The sequence below is a fragment of the Geotrypetes seraphini genome, chromosome 8 (genome assembly GCF_902459505.1).
Source record: "Geotrypetes seraphini chromosome 8, aGeoSer1.1, whole genome shotgun sequence".
Taxonomy (NCBI): Eukaryota; Metazoa; Chordata; class Amphibia; order Gymnophiona; family Dermophiidae; genus Geotrypetes; species Geotrypetes seraphini.
This window is the reverse complement of record NC_047091.1, coordinates 19,959,585-19,971,877: the sequence shown is the minus strand read 5'-3', so window position 1 is coordinate 19,971,877 and position 12,293 is coordinate 19,959,585. Positions and strand designations below refer to the sequence as shown.

General features: G+C 45.1%; 1 protein-coding gene across 3 annotated transcripts in view; it reads left to right on the top strand.

Moving 5' to 3' along the window:
• The first annotated feature begins 1,639 nt into the window (after window positions 1-1,639).
• Window positions 1,640-12,293, top strand: part of LOC117365620 (adenosine deaminase domain-containing protein 2-like) — a 54,444-nt gene continuing 43,790 nt past the window's right edge. Inside the window, exons 1-3 of one of the 3 annotated variants that reach the window (XM_033956188.1) lie at window positions 1,640-1,773; window positions 7,874-8,148; window positions 8,335-8,484. In XM_033956188.1, coding sequence (XP_033812079.1) covers window positions 7,881-8,148; window positions 8,335-8,484 — 418 coding nt within the window. In that variant the 5' untranslated portion in view covers window positions 1,640-1,773; window positions 7,874-7,880. Of the gene's footprint in view, window positions 1,855-7,873; window positions 8,149-8,334; window positions 8,485-12,293 lie in introns of all 3 variants that reach the window. The other 2 variants (XM_033956189.1, XM_033956190.1) reach the window with 2 other exon arrangements.

The following is a 12,293-nucleotide window of genomic DNA, read 5'->3' as shown; positions in this document are numbered from 1 at the left end:
GCCCTCCAGACTGGCCAGAGCTTATCGGGGAAGAAGAGAGGAGGTGGGTGGGGGTGGAGGCCGAACTGGGAGAGGCCGAGGTGGAATGAGGCAGAGCTGAAGGTGGAACAGGGCAGGGTCATGTGTCCGGGTTTTTGCAGCCCAAAAAATGGTAACCCTAACCAAATCTCACATTCCATGGTGCCTGAAATTACCCCCAGGCTATACTAAGATGCATCCCCATTTTGCAAAAGTTAAAAATATGGTAAGTAAACATGCAGAAGGAAAACAATATAAGTATGGAATTTGAAAGTAAACTGTTAAGGAGTGTACAAATATCTTAAATTTCCATTTAGGTGCTCCAAGGCCGCATGATTTGTAATGTTTGTCCTCGATTCTAAGACACCATTGAATGTAAGCACCCGCAACCACTTTCCATTCACGTTAAAATGAGTAATGTAATGTGAGTCTTAAAATCGAGGAAATATGGTACATTCATCTCCAAACCAGTGTCCTATCTAAGTGCACAGTACATGAGCTTGCCAAACTATGGGTTGTGACCCTGAATGGGGTCATACACATATTTGGGGACGTGATTTGGGCAGGCGCTACATAGGTGTGCCATTATGATGTGTCTCTGAAGGGTCATGGCCAGAAAAAGTTTGACCAGCACTGACAAAAGGAAGAGGGATGTGTTCCTGGCAGGTCTGTGTGAGGAGGAATGTGACCAGTGATCAGGGCACTAGCCTCCAAAGGAGACACAAGACCTACTCTGGATTATTATAATACCCAGTCTTAGGCTAATAACAATGCTTTACTATCATGCTCTTTTTTTTTCCCCCCAAAGACAATTCATATAAGAACATAAGCTTAAATTCAGCGGGTCGCCACATCTGATCTGAGGTCGAGAGCACTGGGCCGAAATCACATTGCGTCAACACCCACCGCAGGCCTTCGCGATGCTTTGTTTTAATGAAACAGTCGGATTCCCCCGGTCCGCACCAGTTCTAAGTCAGGTTGTTTGACCTTGCAAGGACGCTTGTAAGGAGCATTATTTGCATTCTTTTTGCTCATCTCTGGGCTGCCCTTCAGAGCATGCACCCCAAGAGTGGCTGCTGTCTACATAACAAAGAAAGCTAAAGCCTTGATGGGGTAAGAGGCAATTTATACAGTATAAGCTTTTTACCAAGGGGGAAAAGGTCACTGATTTGTGGGAAGAGGCAGAGGCTGGAGATACAAGGGGAAACTGGGAACAAAAGACCTCTGTCCCTAGTCTCACAACTACAGTATTGCAGATGCAGTGTTGAGCCTATGACTGTTTCCACATGTCTCTCCCTTTCATTTCCCAGTATGGTTAAAAACTTGCGCCCCTTGACCTTCAGGACTGCACTCTTCATTTCTCCCACCCAAACACTTATGGATCTACACCCTGAGGACGTTCCGTGGGCTATTTTGCAACGTCACCCCAGACGCCTCTGCGTTTCGACAAAACCCTTCCTCCCTTCTGGGCTACAAACTGTAGCAACAATACCCAGCGTCGAATTTTGACGGCTGGCAAAATCTGAGCCCGCCCCCCCGTAACAGCGTCATTGGCTAACTGCTGCCAGCTCGTTCATGATTGGTTGGAGGGACTGTTAGTCCTCCGGCGGGCGGGGACAGACTCCAACGCCGGGGGTTGCGGCCAACTGCTGCCAGCTCGTTCGTGATTGGCTGGAGGGACTGTTAAGTCCTCCGGTGGGCGGGGACGGACGCCAACGCCGGGATTGTGCACGTGGTGGAAGTCTGGAAAGAGCGGTGAGTGGGGTCCACGGAGGGCAGCGAGCGGGGCTCGTGCAGCGTTTGTGGTACCCGACGACGACTCAGCACGGGGTTCAGGTCTTTTTCGCCTTCATTTCGGTCTTGTTTCTTCTGTTCCCTCTTTAAATCGCATTCTGCGCCTCCCTGGCCCTTCCCTTTAGCATCTCTCTGTTCAGCCTTCACAGTTCCCCTCCCAGCATCCCTTTTATTCCGCCACCGAGGCCCTTTTTATTGGGACAGACCGAAGGTCCATCAAGCCCAGTATCAAGCTTCCAACAGTGGACACACAGACTTGAGGAAGCTTCATTTGTATTCTTTGTGCTCCTCTCTGTTGCTCTGAAGAGCTTACAATCTAATTTGGACAGACAAGACAGGACATCTCGGAGTTGGGGAGCTTCTGGTAGGCAGGGCAGGATTAACCAATAGGCCCAGTAGGCACATGCCTAGGGCCCGAAATGGTCACGAGGGCCCGGTGAAGGAAGGCATCAACATTGGTTTTTTCCAAACGGCGATGGGCCCCTCCAGCATCGATCGGCAACACGGCCCCCCCCCGATCGGCAACGCGGCTCCCCCCCCCACATCGACGGAAAGTAAGACAAGCAAGCAACGCGGGTAAGAAAGGCAACGGGAACTGTAATTTTGCAAGTGGTGCTGCTTGCCCAAAGCTTCCCTCTGATGCAGCTTCCTGTTTCCGCCTGGGCGCATGGTGGGGCAGGGGGGCCCAGTGTACTTGTGTGCCTAGAGGCCCTCGACGAATTAATCCTGCCTTGCTGGTAGGAGGAATTATGCACTGGGTATCTGATTGTACACTTCTCCCTCCGTATTCGCTGTGATAGGGGATTAACCGAACCGCAAATACAGAAAAACCGCGAATAACTTTTTCACATGTTATTCGCTGTTTTCTATTAAAAACCATCATGAATATGGTGAAACCGCAAATAACATGGTGGGAGACCTGGCCTGTTCCTGAAGGAGATGCAAAACGCGGTGAAGAAAGTGCTGGGAATCAGCGATGTTCCCTGTAAGCGCTTAGAATCAGAGATTTCTCTAGGCAAGCTGATGTAATTTAGGGGGGAGGAGCCAGCAAGCTAAAAACCGCAAATAATCGAAACCGCGATTGCTGAAACCGCAAATACGGAAGGAGAAGTGTAAGTGGGAGTTACGAGTTGAAAGCATCTTCAAAAAAGTGGGCTTTTGGCTTGGCTTTGAATACTGCTGGAGACGGAGCATGACATATTGACTCTGGCAGCCTGTTCCAGACATATGGCTTGGCAAGAAAGAAAAGACAGAGTCTGGAGTTGGCAGTGGAGAAGAAGGGTACAGATAAGAGGGACTTAACCGATGAACAGAGTTCATGAGAGGGGGAGCATAGGAGGAGATAAGTGAGGAGAGATATTGAGGGGCTACAGAGTGAATGCATTTGTAAGTCAATAAGAGGAGTTTGAATTGTATTTGGAAATGGATGGGGAGCCAGTGAAGTGACTTGAGGAGAGGGGTAATGTGAGCATGGCACCTCTCGCGGAATATGAGTCGTGCACAATGTTCCCTCTAAGCTGAGTGTATGAGCGATCGCTCACTATTTTCAGTGACGTCGCTCATACGTTTTCTGGTGTCGCTCAGCTCGTGTCACGGGCGGAGGTGAGAGGAAGCGGCGGCAGCGGTCTGCCCTGCTCACCTTGGTGTATTTTAAGTGGAAAGATGCAGTAGCGACTCCTCTCAAGATCCCCGACTGCATCGGACTTCCGACGCAGGTGGAGATTCGTGAGAGGAGTCGCTGCCACGTCTTCAGTGACGTACCGGGGGGGGGGGGCGGTGGTCCACCCCGGGTGCAGCCTTAGGGGGGGTGCACAGCCGGCCAAGTCCGGATCTGGCCGGCTGTGGCCCCCCCCTAAGGCTGCCATCGGAGAGGAAGTTCGGGCCAGCCAATCGCTGCCTGTCTGGGCGGAACTTCCTCTCTGACGGCAGAATTGACGTCGGGGGAATGCTGGTCGGCCGACGGTGGGAAGCAGAGAGAGCTTGGGGCAGCCGCGGTGGTGGCTTTGGGGCCTGTTTCCCCCGATGGTGGCAGCAGTGGCTTTGTGGAGGGTAAGGAGAAAGAAAGAAAGGGGGCAGGGAGATAGAAGGGAAACAGAAAAAAAGAAAGGGGGCATCAAGAGAGAAAAAAGAAAGAAAGGGCAGGAAAGAGGAAGAAACAGTTAGGGGAGGGAATGAGGTCTGCAGGAGAGGAAGCATACAGGCTGAAAGAAGGGAAGAAAGATTGGATGCACAATCAGAAGATGAAAGTGCAACCAGAGACTCATGAAATCACCAGACAAGGTAGGAAAAATGATTTTATTTTAAATTTAGTGATCAAAATGTGTCTGAATTTATATATGCTGTCTATATTTTGCACTATGGCCCCCTTTTACTAAACCGCAATAGTGTTTTTTAGCGCAGGGAGCCTATGAGTGTCGAGAGCAGCGCTGGGCATTTAGCGCAGTTCCCTGCGCTAAAAACTGCTATTGTGGTTTAATAAAAAGGAAGGGGGGTATATTTGTCTATTTTTGTATGGTTGTTACTGAGGTGACAATGCATAGAGTCATCTGCCTTGACCTCTTTGAAAAAAACCCAGAATAGGAATGATAATTAACATTTTCTCAGCGTATAGTGTGCTTTGTGTTTTTTTTTAATTTTATTGTTGGTAGATCATTTTGACTTGGTCATTTTAAAATAGCTTGCAAGCCCAAAAAGTTTGGGCACCCCTGAGCTAGAGCGTTGAAGCTGTGTATTTCTATTTTATCCCCCCTTTTACAAAACTGTGGAGCGTTTTTTAGCGCCAGCCGTGGTGGTAGCAGCTCTGATGCTCAGAATTCTTTGAGCGTCAGGGCTGTTAACCACCGTGGCTAAAATCCACAGTACAGTTTTGTAAAAGGGGGAGGGGTTAGTTTGTGATGACATATTCCATACTAGGCGAAGATGTTTTCTGTGTTCTGTGTGTTCGAAAGACATGGTTTTCTGTTAGGATTGACGGTGTAGGATTGATCTGTGCTGGTCTGGCTTGTTTAATTTTACAATGGGTGTATTGATGTACTGCTCACTGCAATATGTAAGATGCTGCCTTTTCCTAGGTATTCATGTGTGACGTGTGGTTTGTTACTAAAAATCATGTTTTTCGTACAGATGGGGGGGGATGCCAAAAAATGATGGGCCCCAGGTGTTACATATGCTAGGTACGCCACTGTATGTAAAGATACCAGATAGCTGGCGAAGCAAAAACTTTAAGTAAATTGTTATTCTTCTAAGTTTTGAGTATTTAACCCTCCCACAATCTCACTGGCACTCATTTCAAGTTTATTGAGATTTTGATTTAAACGCAATATCAAATATTTTCAATGCGTATAACAAAAATAAATTTGGTGAAATAAATAAAACCATTTGAACAATAAACATACAAACATATCCATGGATGATTAAAAATACATAAGGAGTACACCATGGATGATTAAAAATACATAAGGAGTACAAGGATAAACTACATTTGTTTAAAAATGCGTCCTCCACGCCTGCTCATAAATTTGTGGAGTATGTAACTTGTCGCTCGTGCATATTTTTTTTTGCACACACCTCATCAATCCTTAGAGGGAACATTGACTCGTGCAAGCAGCATTTTGAACAGATTGAAGGGGAAAGAAACAAGTTGAGTGGAAGACCTATCAAGTACGTTGCAGTAGTCTAAGTGAGAGGTGATGAGAGCGTGGATAAGGGTTTTGGTAGTGTGCTCGGAGAGGAGAGGTTAGATTTTGGTAATATTATAGAGGAGGAAGTGACAGGTTTTAGTGGTTTGTTGTATCTGAGCAAAGAGAGAGGAGTCAAAGATCACCCCGAGATTGCGAGCTGACAAGACAGGGAGGCGAATGTGATCTACTGAAATAGAGAACGATGGGAGGGAAGAGGTGAGTTTAGGCAAAAAGATAAGGAGTTGGTTTTAGCCATATTCAGTTTTAGATGGCGGTGAGATATCTAAGTGGCAATGTCGGACAGGCAAGCTGAAATTCGGGCCTGAATTCCTGTAAGATATCTGGTGTGGAAAGAGAGATCATTTTCATTTAATTTAAATTAACTGTTTGTGAGACTTTTGGTGCTGCAGAGGATCCCCTTTTGTGGGACAGCTCTGGTTGCAGGACAGCATACTCTGAGGTCGAGAGCCTGCTTCCACTGCTTTGCAGTGCATCCACTTGGACAGCCTGCACTAATAGTTCGGGGGCTCGGGGACAGTTCCCTTGGAAGCAGGGCTTGTACCAAGTTAATTCTTGGTGGACTTGAGCGTAGGCTGCATGGCTCCATGGCGGCTTTTTCCAGGATTAGGGCCGACTGCATTCTTCCCCTCACCTCCGTTTACATGCATGTGATCTGGTGGGGGTTGAGATCTCAGGCCATTTCGTTGGGCCTGAGTAGTAGTCAGAAGATGCAAATGGTCCGAATTCTAGGTCTTCTGCTCAACCATCTCTTTCCCCTTCAATCCATTCAAAATACTGCTTCATGACTCATATTCCTTGAGAGCTACCACACTTACATTACCTCTCTCCTCAAGTCATTTCATTGGGTCCTCATCCGTTTCCAAATACAGTTCAGACTCCCCTTACTGATTTACAAGTATATCACTCTGTAACCCCTCAATATTTCTCCTTACTTATCTCCCTTATGCCCCCTCCCACCGTAAACTCCATTCATCGGGTAAGTCCCTCTTATCTGTTCTCTTCTCCAGTGCCTTCTTTCTTGCCAAGACATATGCCTGGAACAGGCTGCCAGAATCAATACATCATGCTCTATCTCTAGCAATATTAAAAACCAAGCTAAAAGTCCACTTTTTTTGAAGCTTCTTTCAGCTCTTTAACTCCCACTCACCGTCCGATACTCATATAATTCCTTCTGCTAGAAACTCCCCAACCCTGAGATGCCCTGTTTGTCCAAATTAGATTGTAAGCTCTTTGGAGCAGGGACCGTCTTTTGAATGTTAAATATATAGCACTGCATACGTCTCAGCGTTATAGAAATTATAAATAGTAGTAGTTGTAGATTGTGTATTTATGCTTTTATTTGATAATTTTATTGTTGCTATTAACAAAAATTGTAAGTTCTAAGGAGAAGAAGGGCTGTGGCTCACTGGTTGGGCCGCTAAAGAAGTTGTGAAATCAAATCATGATGCTGCTCCTTGTGAAACTGGGCAAGTCACTTAATCCTCCAGTGCCCATCGCTTTGAATGTCAGCTTTGAAATGCCAAAGCAACAAAGGCGGTATAAAAGTTCCAATTCCCTTTCCCTTAATCTGTACCTACCTGCTTTGGGTGATTCTCTTCATAAAGGGAGTTAATAAATCTCAATAAATAAATAAGAACATAAGAATAGCCTTACTGGGTCAGACCAAAGGTTCATCAAGCCCAGTAGCCCGTTCTCACGGTGGCCAATCCAGTTCCCTAGTACCTGGCCAAAACCCAAGGAGTAGCAACATTTCACGGCAAGCGAGTGGTTTCCCCCATGTCTTTCTCAATAACAGACTATGAACTTTTCCTCCAGGAACTTGTCCAAACATTTCTTAAAATCAGCTACGCTATCTGCTCTTATCACAACCTCTGGCAATGTGTTCCAGAGCTTAACTATTTTCTGAGTGAAAAAATATTTCCTCCTATTGATTTTAAAAGTATTCCCCTGTAACTTCGTCGAGTGTCCCCTAGTCTTTGTAATTTTTGAAGGAGTGAAAAATCGATCCATTTGTACCCATTCTACTCCACTCAAGATTTTGTAAACTTCAATCATATCTCCCCTCAGCCGTCTCTTTTAGATAGCTTAAGATGTGACATTCAGGTACAGTATTTTCCTATCTTTAGAGTGTGTATAGTCTTAAGAATACACCCTACAAGTGACTTGTCAAAACTCATACGGAACGCTGAGTTCCCTGGTTTGTAGTCTGTAGCTCTAACCATTAGATTGCTACTTCATTCCATGACCCCCCACCCCACACACAAAATACTTCCATTGTAGACCCTTCTGTATCCCTTGTTCCATCCATAAGCCCATGGCCCTCACGTTTGGTTTTCATGCATTCATTTTCCCTGTTTCAGGACATAGATGATGGAGGAAGGTGTACGTGAGACCCGCAGGTTGCCCAGGCTGGCCGCTTCTCTTCATGGACCCTTTCAAGCATGGGAGCCTGACAGGCCAAGGTGCTCCCTGGAAACTCCTTCTGCCTGGGGAAGGGACTGCTCAGAGCCCTGCAGTCTTGCATCTCGTGGTGCTTCTTGTTCATTAGATATATGCACACTGAAGGACTCTGGGATGGCCATAACATCCTCAAGTGAAGATGGAGAGTCCCTGAGGGAGGGTGCAGTTGGTGGAGGTAAGACTGAAACTAGAAAAGAGGCATAGTTGATGTAACACTAAGTTTAGTGCCAGTTTGCATGCTGCCTGGGATGCTTTGAGCTTTGCTTCAGGGGTATGAATTTGACCAGCACCAGCAATGGTAATGCTACTCTTTCAGTGCCTTAAGAGAGAGGAACTAATCTTGTTATATTTCTCTGGACAGACACACCACATCTAAAGTCTTCACCATCTCCTCCTTTGGAGCTGCTGCAGAGGCACTGGGACAAATTGGAGGCCTGCCCAGTGATGCTGCTGAATCAGTACATGCAGTATGCAGGGGTGAAAGGACGATTTCTGGAAAGAAGTCCAACAGGTGACGGGAGGGTGATGACAGCATTAAGAAGAGAAAAATTATACAGGATATTTTCATATAATGTTCCTTGGAGAAATTCTTCCCTACACTACTGGCACCACTGGGGAGGGCCAATAATTTTTTTGCATTAGCCAAAAGCTTTCCATGGAACAGGTAGTAATAAGAAGGGTGACTCCGATGAGAATCCGGGGGAGGGACAACACAACTCACCCCCACAACGTGATTGCACTGATTTCTAGTGCAACAGACACTCCATTCCTGAACGTGGGTATAGTCATTCCCCTGTCATAAGAATTCTTGTAGGGAGCTTCATTTGCATTCTTTTGCTGCGCCTACCATCCTTCCGGGCTGTCCTCCAATTCCTCAGTTGTCTCTTTACAAGCGAGATCTTGTATTTTCTGCACGTGTTTCTTTTCATTTAAATTTGGTCTTTTTTGTTAACCTTTCGCAAGGCTTTTTCATTCATTCCCTCTCCCCAACCTTTTGCTTTTATTGATTCCTTCCTCTTCTCATGTTTCTATGTTTATGTTTTTTATTAAAAGTTTTAACCGCACTTCGGTTTACCAACAGCATGGTGTATAAAATATATAAAAAAGAAAAAACGCCACAAAAATAGGAAAGAAACCCCCACTCAAAACCCCAAAAATAGAGAGAGAACAGAAATGAAATGACATTTAAAAATTAATTAAATCTATGTAATCTAAATCTAAAAAGAAAATAGTTTGCTTAAATAGTTGCCAAAGAACGGGATCACAATTTGCCAAACTTCTCATAAAATTGCTAAACCAAAAAGATGCGCCTTAACCATTGATTTAAGGGGGTCCTTTACTAAGGCGCGCTAAATTGTCTGGCGTGCCTTAGTAAAAGACTCCTTAAATTTTACATAAGACAATTCAGAACGAAGCATAACTGGAACAACTTTTGTGTTTTGTCTAATTTTTGTTTCCTACCCTATTTTATTTTTTACTTTTTGTTTTCTTTTTATTAATTTTACATTTCATTGTAAACCGTTTAGATTTACCTTGGTTTTATATTTGTGGTATATTAAATAAATTGAATCTGAACTTAAATTTGTTGCAGAGGATCCCTCTTTTGGGACAGCTCTGTCTGCGGGAGAGCACAGACTGAGGTCGAAGACCTTCTAAGGGGAAGACTAAGGGGAAGACTGCTTTGCAGTGCACCCACTTGGACAGTCTGCACTAACAGTTCGGGGGCTCAGAGACTGTTCTCTTGGGAGCAGGGCTCACCCCAGGTTCGTCCGCAGTGGACTTGAGCACATGCTGAGAGGGAGGCTCCGTGGCAGTTTTTCCAGGATCAGGGCCGACTGCTTTCCTTTTCCCCATTTGCATATGCGTGATTCGGTGGGGGGTTGAGATCTCTGGCCATTTCATTGGGCCCGAGAGGCAGTCAGAAGACACAAGCAGTCCGAATTCCAGGCTTGTGGAGGCAGAGGTTCTCCCTGTAAGCTGTTAGCAGCCTCCAGACTCACAGCTCCCAGCCACACAGCATGGCACAGTAACAGGCTGATAGCCTGGAAAACAAAATCAGTGGGGGGGGGGGGTAGGTTATGGGGTTAGAGTTGGCGAGGACTGGTGGGGATGCAGTGACATTCTTTAACTGCAGCTAAGTAGCTTGATTTTTTTTGTGACATTTTGAAATCATTACGTTTTAAGCTGGTTTTTGAAGAAGTAAAGTTGTGTTTAGCAGGACAGGAAGGGGACCAAGAGCCGGTGAGGATTCATTCCCTATCCAGTGCTGTTGTAAAATCTAGCAACGCACGGGGATCTGAGTCTCTCTCCTTAGCATAGAAATGCTTTAAAAGAGCAGGAAGATGTTTTTCAATGGATTTGTGTCAATTTCAATAATTTTAAAACAATTTGCCAAAGTTATTTGATTAGAAGTTAGTTAGGTTCCCCTACCTCCTAAAATCACTAATTTTTATGCCCTAGTGTAGCTCCCCCAGACCGATTTTGAAACTAAAATCGCTGCTACGGCGGCTATCTTGGATTTCCTGATTTGAAAATAAAAGCTTTTGTGTGTCTCAGAACACATTGATTTTGCTTAAAAACAGGTGTGATATATGTCTCCTGTTTTGGGCTTAGGATTAATAAGAACATCGTAGCCACATATCCAGATGTGGCTAGGTTTTTGAAGGATATGTTGCTCATCCGTCCTCCAGTGCAATAACCTTTTCCAATGTGGAATCTTAAATCTGGTCCTCCGAGTGCTGGTGAGAGTGTCCTACAAACCTATGAATCAAGCTTCCCTGATGGACTTCTCCATCAAGGCACTTTGTGAATACTCTTGGAGATGAAGTGAGGCTGATTGGTAGAATTTTTTATTGGTCCGGATGTATGGGAAGTGTGTGTCTAGGCCTCTTTGAGGTCCAGAGAGCACAGGTAATTGTTTCATTCTAGAAGTTTCTATAGAGCCTCAGAGATAGCATACAAAACTTTTCTTTTACTAGATATTTGTTGAGAGCTCGGAGGTCGAGAATGGGACGAAGACCTCCCGTCTTCTTTGGAATTAGGAAATACCTGGAGTAGAACCCCTGATTTTTCTGGGAAGGGTGTACTACTTCTGTGGAATTTAGTTGAATTAGAGCTTTGATTTCCTGAAGAAGAAGGGACGTCTGATGATACCTGAAAGAGCACTCTCTTGAAGGAATTGTGATAAAATGAAGAGAGTAACCTTCCTGTATGACTTTGAGTACCCAGGTGCCTGTGGTAATAAGAGTCCAGCATTAATGAAATAATAGAAATCAGCTTCTGATGGGTTGGGGAGATGGTTGAGATGGGGGTATTGCAGCTATGATCTCTAGAAGCATGTCAAAAAGACAGTTGGTTTTTGAGGAGCAGAAGTCTGAGGCTTCTGAGATTTCCTCATCTGTGGTGGTGGCTTGGAAGAGAACGAGGTGGTTGGATAATGCCTCTTATATACAGAGGAAGCAGGTCTCTGGTAAGACTTAGATGGCCAAGTCTTAGCCTTAGACCCCCGTTAAAGGCGGACCAGTTCAGTTCATGTCGTATAAGTCTCTGGGTGGCATCCTCAACTTTGTCCCTAAACAGTTCTTCATCAAGACAGAGGATATTTGCTAAACGATCATGTATGTTAATGTCCATGTCAGAGACTTGCAGCCATGCAAGACATCTCATAGCGATAGACATAGCCGATGCTCTGGATGTCATATCAAATGCATCAAAAGCTGATCTCACCATGAACTTTCTGGTTTGGAATAGGCTATGAGTAGGCTCCTGGAACTCTGGAAGATGCTTAGATGGGATATATTGTTCAAAATCAGTCAACTTCTTTATGAGTTGTTTAAGATAAAATGGCATATAGAAGTTATAACAGAACTCTGCTGGTCAACATGGAGTTCTGGAAGAGGAGGCGCCCAAACTTGTCCATGGTGCGGCCTTCAAGTCCTGGTGGAGCAGTAGCATATACTCTTGTAGTAGAGGATTTTAAAGAGTGGACTCAACCAGCAAAGACTGATGTGGCAATTGCAGTTTATCAAATCCGGAACAGGATTGTATTCTGTACAAAGAGTCAATCTTTCTTGGAGCTGTGGGAAGTGTGAGAGAAGTCTCCCAGTTCGTAAACAGAACTTCCTTAAGTAGATTGCGAAGAGGCAATTTGAGAAGCTTTTTAAGAGATTTGTCAAAATCTAACTCCTCAAGGATCTCTACTCTCAGCTCAATGTCTGACTTCAGTGTGACAGGCAAAGCTTACCCCATCTGCCTGATAAATAAATAGTAAAAGATAGTCCTTCTGGAGGAGATCTATGTCTTGGTGGTGGAGGAGATGGA